Here is a 9114-nt window from a genome sequence, read left to right as displayed (position 1 = left end):
ACAGATAGCAATGAGACAGTTTCAAATCAAATCGGAAGTACAGTTTCAAGAAATAATACACTGCATATATTCTTCTTAGTGGTTAATTGCTGTACAAAAAACTGGCTCTTTACATTCCGAAAACTCAAACTTCACCCAGGTCTATCACCATGCACTAAGCTAAAGTCAAAATGAATTAAAGAACTAAACATTAAAATAGAAACACTAAATCTCCTGGAAGAGAACGTAGGAGGAATTCTTGAAGACATAGGGGTAGGCAAAAAGTTCATGAACAAAAATCAAATCACATGGGAAACACTTGAAAGAATTAACAACTGGGACCTGCTCTTATTGAGAAATTTTTTCACCTCAATAAAATTACCAACAAAGTGAAAATACAACCCACAAATTTGGAGAAATCATGATGAATAAGTACTCAGACAAAGGTCTGCTCTCTAGAATTTATAAAGAACTAAAAACACTAGGGCCCCAAAATTTAAAGACCCAGTCTAGAAATGGGCATCCAAGATGAACACTTCTCAGTGAATGAAATTAAAGAAGTAAATAAATATATGAAAAAATGCTCCACATCACTAGCCATCTGTGAAATGCAAATTAAAACATCATTGCGATATCATCTCCCTCCAGAAAGAATGGCTCTCATAAAGAAATCACCAAAACAACAGATGTTGGAGAGTCTGTGAGGAAAAAGGAACCCTTCTCCACTGCTGGTGGGAATGTAGACTGGTGCAACCATTATAGAAATCAGTATGGAGACTCCTTAGAAAAGTTGGACTGGAAATCCCATTTAAAGCAGCTATTCCTCTACTGGGAATTTTCCCAGAGGATCTGAAAACATCATATCATAGGGATATATGTGTGCCTATGTTTATAGCAGCACAATATGTGATAGCCAAATCTTGGAAACAACCAAGATGCCCATCACGGGAGGAATGGCTGAAAAAGATGTGGTATTTTTACAAAATGGAGTATTGTTCAGCTATAAAGAATGATAAACTCAAAGCCTTTATATTGAAGTGGATGCCACTTGAACATATACTCATAAGGGAAATAAGCCAGACATACACATGTAAATACCGTATATTTTCCCTAGTATACGAACTCAAAAGAAGAAATACAAATACAAAGGTATAATACAACTAAAAGGAAAGTAAGAACTTGAGGACTAGACAATGAAAAGAGCACAAGGAGAAGAGCTAGGAAATATGACAGGGGCAAGCCATACAGTTATATGTAGAAGATGGGTAAGGCAATGATCTTGAGAATCTTCAGAAGATTTTTGAATCTAGCAGTTAATTGGAATGATTCTCACCCTGACTAACTATATATACAGACACCTGTGAACTAAGCAACTGCACTGAAGATGGCAATTTATAATAGTAGGTTCATGCTTAGAATGCCTGTCATTCTGGTCTTCTGAATACAGGCTGCTTGTCATGACATGCCAGTTGCTGTCATGATGTCTCTCAGGTAGATGACTGTTGAAAAAGAAGGGGTGGTGCATGAAGGTAGGAGACAGGAAATGAATGTTGCTGGACTGTCCTGCTACAAGGTTGTATATGGTTAGATTTCTGGACTTATGTGTAAACATAAGAAGTATATAATTTGTTATGCCTACTTTAAAAATATATTTTAATTTTTAAATGTTTTTTTCATCATATTCCTAGGGACTTAAAGTTCAACATATCAATACTTGATGAAAAATACCTGTTCCATGTTATGCCTAAGATGTTTAATATTCAGACAGATAGGGAGGTTAAGCTTAACAGCCTAGGTTGTAGGGTAATAACAATAAGCTTCTCTTCTGGCGGGTTAACAACCTAAGTTTGCAGACCAAAATTGGAGAAAAAGGAGGGCTGCAAGGAAAGCCAAAATTTTGGCCCTAGCCTTCCAAGGTCAATTAAGACTCAGGACATATGAGAACTTGTACTGTAACGTCACTCAACTCAGTAGTGTCCCAAATTTTCTGATCAGGAAGATTATGGGGCCAAAGAGGAAAGTGATCAATGATGTAGAGTGTGCCTAAGAAGAGTCACATGAAGAGAAAACATTCTTTCAGGTTTTCACAGAGAGCACACTGGCCAAGCAATGACTGTGACTCATCCACACGGCTGACACTGACAAAGGTTCTACAATCTGAGGTACAGGATCTCAGCATAAATCCTGAGGGGATTTCACTGGCCTTAACAGATCTAAAAGCTACAACTCTTGTTGCATAAGTCCTGCTTTATCTTGGTCTTAACCATCCAGCAGAAAAGTATAAAAGCAAAGTATAAGAAGTAAAACCATGCTGTTATGTTGAGCTGTAGGGGACTCAGGTCAACAATTTCTGCCATTGCCAGTCAAGCAGGAGACCCAATACTATTATGTGCTACTGGACTCTTTCAGAATATTTTACTGAGTTAACTAACACACCTATGATATTCAAATGATGGAACTAAACAAAAAAGGGGATAGAGATGAATGTCCATTTTGCATCTGTGTATTCAAAATGGTTAGGATAGATATATAGTTACATTCTCTTAATGAATAGCGGGATTTGTTGTAATAGTATGTGTAAATAGAATATCATGTCTGCATCTTGTACAACAAATAACCACTAGGAAAATAGTGTGCAATGTGTTAATTATTCAAACTGTCCCACCAATTTGATTTGAAACTGTCTCATTACTATTTGTCTCTCAATAAAATTATGGAAAAAAACTTTTATTACCCAGTGCTATGGTTTGGCTTTTTTAAGAAAAAATTATTTCTTTATTTATTCGGAACAGGGTCTTGCTATGCATCTTGGTCTCATGGTGATCCTCGGGTCGCAGCCTCCTTAGTGCTGGGATTACAGGAGTGCACCACCACACCAGGTTTGGGGGCTGGCTTAGCACAGGTCTGGCATGCCATGCAGTACTGGGGATTGAACCCAGGTCCTTGAACTTGCCAGACAGCCGCTTAGACCACTGAGCTATCTCCCTGGCCCCCATGTCATGATTTGAATGTCCCCTAATAGCCATGTCCAAAGGTGGGTCATTTGGAGATCATGGTGGTGCTGTACTGATCAAGGGATTGATTCATTGATGCATTTCATATCTGAATTTGCTGTTAGAAGATGGGGTTGGTCAGAAAAGTAGGGTCACTGAGAATGTGACCTGCAAGAGTGTCTTCTCATGCCCTGCTCTCCCCTACCTTGCTCTGCTTCCTGGCTGCCCTGTGTTCAGCTCCATTACCTCCCCACACCCTCCCAGCATGTCCTCTGCCATTTTGCTTGTGCTGTGGAGCCAGCTGACCATGCATGATTAAACCTTTTGAATCTTTGGACAAAAGCGAACCTTTCCTCCTTTAAATTGTAGGTGTTCAGGGCTGCCAGATAGCTCAGCAGACTAAAGCACCAGCTTAGGCAGAGTGTAGCAGCTGAATTTAATCCCCAGTGTGCCATGCCAGCCCTGTCCCCGGGGTGCACTGAGACGGTGAGGTGATGGAGACTGGGCAGGGTGGCACGCACCTGTAATCCCAGTGGTTGGGAGGCTGAAAACAGGAGGATCACGACGAGTCTGATCTGTGTAGTGAGACCCTGCAGATCAAACCCAGGTCCCTGTGCCCACCTAAAAGGGTGCTTTACTTCACTGAGCTATCCGGCAGGCCCTTTCCTTGTATTTTAAACATAAAGATAATAAAGTTCAGAGACATTAGGAACTTGTCCCTAAGCATACAATTACTAGGTACAGAAAGCCTACTTTTCAATGAAAGTTTTGTTGACACTGGGAGAAAATTTAAAATAAAATTTATTTTGGTATGTTTGCCTGCTTAGATAAACAAGCATTGAAAAGGATGATGTTACAGAGAAAAATCAGAAACCTGAATAATTTGTACATTAAGATATTCTAAAGTCAAGTTGCTAAATACATTAACTATGAATGTATTTTGAAACCATTTGAAACCAATCTTTCATGAGAAAGATTGCCAAAAATAAAAAATTAAATGACTAAAAAAATTACATTAGATGCGTTAAGAAAATCTAGCATGATTTACACTACAATCAAACTGGTATTTGAAAATCTCACTTTCAGTTTTTGAGTTAAAATAAAATAGAAGTCCAGGTGTGGTGGTACATGCCTGTAATCCCAGTGCTGGGAGACTTGAAAACAGGTGGATCACTAAAGTTGGAACTTCGTAGTGAGACCCGCACAAAATACAAAAAAGAAGAAAAAAGAAAAGAAAATCTAGAGTGTAGACACACTCCTAAAAACTTAAGTTGATCATTATGAAGTCTTGATTTCTAGAAAAAGCTTTTTCTTGACCTTCAATAGAACTTGAACCCCAAACCAAGAATAAACCCAAGTACCACATGACCTTTCCAAAGTAGAAGCATTTTGCAATAAATATCTTGACACAGGGAGAAAAACTGACCTCTGGTGGGTGACCTCCAAACCATATAGAGGACCTCCAAAGGACACAGGGAAATAACGATCTCCCAACCTGACCTGCACGAGTTCGTATTCTCTAAAACCGAAAAATGAATTTTGGGAACAAACAGAGGTTATAAGCAGAATACATTTATTGAGAGAAAGAAAGCTCCTGTCCAAGACAGAGACAGGTCGGGGGCCCCGAGCGGATAGTTCCCCGGGAAGCTGTCTCTTCCAGGGACTTTTATAGTGCAAAACCATATGAGGCAAAGGTAGAGAAAATGGGAACTCGCTTAGGTGGACAAGAGGTGGGACAAAACTATGGTCAACCAGTGGGATTACAAGTACCACTGCTCAGGTAAAATTGATTAGACCCAGCACCAAATGGGGTAGCAAGTCACATAGCAAGCGGGCATGAACGTAGAACAGGACTTTATCAGGTAGCCATCCAGTAGTAGTCGGATTAATGATTTTTGGTCTCCATCAGGTTGATCATCAATCTCGGATGCCAATCTTTAGGGAGGTCGACATTTGTTTGATCTTTGGTCTTTAGGTCTGGCCCAAGGCAGGAGCATCCGTCCCTCCCAGAGTTGCAAGATATCTTGTCTTTTGTCCTGTCTTCTTCAAGGACCTGGCCCTGTCTGTCTGCCTATAATATTTTTATCTAACTCAGCTGCCTGCAACAATCTAACATATGAAAAATGCAAGTCTTTCAAAATTTAGCTTCCTAGCAAACAAGAAAAAAAAAAAAAAATGACAGCACAGTTCTTGCTTCTAAACAAGTTAATACATATAACCAGGCATATCTATTTAATCTTTTTTTAAAGTATGTAAATTAAGCCCGCAGAGGGTTTGTCATTTTTTGCTGACCCATCATCCACTTCTTTCTCACTTGAGTCATTTACCACCCAAAATTTGAAAACTATGTATCCCCTAACAATCCCAGAATGAATGCCCAAATATAAACTTTTTCTTAATAATTCATTCTTTAGGGCCCATCAATGTAGTTACAAAAACAAAATCATTTTTTTGCACTGTATCGTTGTCGCCCCCCCCCCCATCCAAGAAAAATGAACAGAAAATACTTACAATGGTTCCTAGCCAGGAGCATTTTATCCCTTATTCACTAGTGGTAAATGAGTCAGATATGAGTTGGCCAGGAAAAGGGCTGCTTTACCCAAAATCTGAGTATGAAATGAGTCATCTCACTCCAGCACCAGTGTATCCTCCAAAATAACTGGCAAGAATTTCCTATAAAAAGAATCTTGCCTTCACTGTTTTCCAGCCATTTAGCTCTCTGATTTTTCTAATTTTTCTGTTTCCTGTGTGCTCATAAGATTGTATTCATCATAACAAAGACCCAGGAACATTTCCATCTCTTCATCTTATTTTGAAACTCATCATTCCCTACTGAATACGGGGGACATTCTGGTAGCTTATCCCCCCAAGAGGAAGTGATCTGCTGTTCTTAAAGTGTCTGTCTGTCTCCCTGTTTCCATGCGTGATTCAACTGAAATGTAAGAGGCAATTCTAGAGGAATTTTTTTTTTCTGTCGAAAACAAGAGAAAAAAAAAAGCATAGAAAACGTTTCAACTAAAACAATTTTTCTTCTCATAAGTCAGTCACAGTACTTGAACCTGTTAAAGTGAAACCAGGCCACTAACTTCAACTCTCCTTTCCCGTGTATTAGGACATTAACATTCACAATCTTTCTCCATCATCAGATGAAGCTTAAAAATCACTGTAGACCAAAGTTGAGGTTAATTTCTGTAGATTATGAGGAGCCAAACCACTGTTTACCTGAGGATAAATAAGTATGCTTAAAGGGCCAACTCCTGTCAGTGGGCTGAGATTGTTACACTATTGGGCTCGCAACATCATTTATTATTGTTAATTATTTCTAAGCTCTGCGACTTTATAGGCAAAATTACTTACAACTCATTTCACACAGGTTGGAAGTTAGCCTTTTTTTCTATATTAAATGAATTCTAAAGAATAGCTATACTCCTTTTATATCCAACACGAACAGATGTTAGTTTCCTCAGTTTTATAGCCCTCAGATGGCAGACAACTAAATGTTTTTGGCCTTGGGAATAATTGCAACACCTTTGGATTATGAACTTGGTTCAGTTCTTAGCTGGGAACAGAGGGGGGTCAATTCATAGTATCAAAAATGTAAAATACATTTTCCCTTTTGCTCCCAAATATCATAAGGTGCCTTCTAATTCAGTAATATATAACCTTTTCCCTTACTGGTAATCTGTTCTTCAACTAGTTATAGTAAGAGCAAAATAACTGCACAAAAACAAGATCTCTTATTCAGTTTACCTACTGCTCTTGGTCCAAACAAGATGTTAAAGCCATTAAACTCTGAGTAACCAGTGAAAGTGAGAAAACTAGAACTGCTCAGATCTGTGCGTTCCTGGGAAAATTGCCAAGCTGTGCCCTGGTAGCAGAATCAGTGTAATTAATGGTGATGTTACTGAGGGAGGGAGTCTGTCTTCCTTTTCAAAGCAATACAAGAGTGTGAATTTTAGCAGAGCTTTACCTGATTCACATTTACACCTGAGGAAATGTAACCCTGAAGGCAGGCACAGGAAGTACCAGTGTTCATGTGCTTTTGTGATGGCTTCCGTTAGAACAGACTTCAAATGTATCTTCCATGTAGCACTGTCCATAGACTAAGGTGCTGGGCATGAGTATGCACAGACTGTCAAAGACCCCTTGACAAAAGGACAGGCCAAACCCATGTCAGCTTAACTTCACTATTTCTCAGAAAGCTATATTCATATGAGAATGAGCTGGGCCAATTTATTTTTCAATGTGAAATAAAACCCAATTCAAGTCCACACCATCCTCTTGTTTCCTTTGCAGACAACTGGCATCTTTAGCCAGTCCTTTGGACCACAAGGATAGTCACAGGAGAGTGCATATCATTACCTTCAGCTTTTGCTTTCTTTTCCCTTTGTTCTACTAAGCATCTCAAAATGGGGCTGGGCAGATAAATCAGCAGTCTAAGCACATGCTTGGCAAGGGCAAGGACCCGGGGTCAATCCCTGCTATGGCATGCTTTGTTGGCTCTGGGCGCTGAGCCTGACACTGAAAATGGGTGTGGCAGCTCGTGGCTGAAATCCCAGCACTAGGGAGGCTGGGACAGGAGGATCACTATGAATCCAACCTGTGTAGCAAGACCCTGTGCCAAATAAACAAATAAATAAGACTTTCAAAGTGATCAGAGAGAGTATTGAGAAAATGAATCTTTTTCAAAGAGAACATTGAGAAAAATAGAGAAAACAAGGGAAAGAAATTAAGCTTACAAGCAGCTCTGTCTACAAAGATGTACCCTAAAATAGCCAACAAGGAGTGCTTTTCCTCACCACAGAACTCATCCACTCTAGGTCATCCCCTCTAGTGAAAACACACATGCCAGCTCTGCATTTCTCATGAAGTGTGAAACAGTTGAATCCACCTTATCCTGAAGCATGGCTGTGGCATCCGTGGTTTCAGAGAAAACAGGTAGGTCAGTAGAGGAGACAGGTGAAGGACAACTGAGAGGAGGGCTCATGGACACCGCAGATGAGCCTGGACCTTCCGACCACGTGATCCCCAACCTGATTCGTACCTGGTGTCTTCCTGAGCAAAGGGCTGCTCCACATCCACTGTGAGGGAGGCCAGAGCTGAAACGGTCTCTGTCTCTTCTTGCAGCTGAGCACCAGGCAGAGCGCAGCCCTTTGGCACAGCCACCATCCTGACCGACTTCCAGTACTTGCCTAGAAAAAAACATTCATCATACTTTATAGGAATTTCAGTTAGGGCAGTAGTAATCAGAATGCTCACACAGGTCTGACTCAGAGCAGTTGCTAGGTTAAAACTCTCCTTGCCATGTACATTTATAATTTGGTTTCCTGTTATGATTACATCCTTTTCTTGATCTAGGAATGCCAAGTTGTGAAGTACTCACATTCCCAAGCTGGAATCTGTCCTTTATTCAGAAAGTCATAAATTGGGGAATAATCCACAATCTAACGAGCTCACTAACAGACTGACAGCTGTCTATACAACTAAGTAAGAAAACTCTAGGCCTCATGCCCCCTGGGAAGCTCTCAAGAGACCTGGAGGTAGACATTTCCTGAAGAAAATGAATGAAATCGTAATGTTAAAAATTGTCACATGAGCCATTAAGTTTTTTCACATGAAGTTGGAATATAACAGAAAGAAGGAAAGCCCAGCAATGCCAGCACGAATCTAATGACAACTTTGCCAGAATAATCAGGTTTGTTAGTCCTGGATGTTCTTTCTTTCTCAACCTCAGGGTGTGTACTAGAACAATAATTGATTTAAAACTTTAATATATACTCTCGCTGATGTTGGAATCCATCCATATGTCATATTGATGTTTCTTTCTTTTTGAGACAGAGAAGGAGAATGAGAAGAAAATAGATCATTTCATGAGAACATGCCATTGGGATAAACAGGGAGGAGGAAAGTCAAAAGCATACTTGCGTCCCCGATGCTGCTTTGTGTGTATGCGAAGAGGGACGTGGCATCTAAGCAGAGCACGAGAATGTCCTTAGGTGATGTCATGACTTACCAGGTGAGAATATGTCTGAAGTCTGAACAGTTAAGCAGGAATGTTGCATGCAGATAGTTTATTTTAAAAAAAGAAATAGACCAGTGTTTTGTTTTTTTGTTTTTTTTTTTTTTTTTTTTTTTTTTTTTT

The 9114-nt window shown here is 39.8% G+C and overlaps 1 protein-coding gene across 15 annotated transcripts in view; it reads right to left on the bottom strand.

Annotated features, from left to right (window-relative positions):
* Positions 1-9114, bottom strand: part of Hdac9 (histone deacetylase 9) — a 604989-nt gene that overhangs the window by 13322 nt on the left and 582553 nt on the right. For all 15 annotated transcript variants that reach the window (XM_023709815.1, XM_023709817.1, XM_023709816.1 and 12 more), the window contains one exon: positions 8017-8164. In XM_023709815.1, coding sequence (XP_023565583.1) covers positions 8017-8164 — 148 coding nt within the window. The remainder of the gene's footprint in view (positions 1-8016; positions 8165-9114) is intronic.

This window comes from Octodon degus, unplaced genomic scaffold (assembly GCF_000260255.1).
Source record: "Octodon degus isolate 3935 unplaced genomic scaffold, OctDeg1.0 scaffold00015, whole genome shotgun sequence".
NCBI lineage: Eukaryota > Metazoa > Chordata > Mammalia > Rodentia > Octodontidae > Octodon > Octodon degus.
This window is presented reverse-complemented; position numbering and strand designations above follow the sequence as displayed.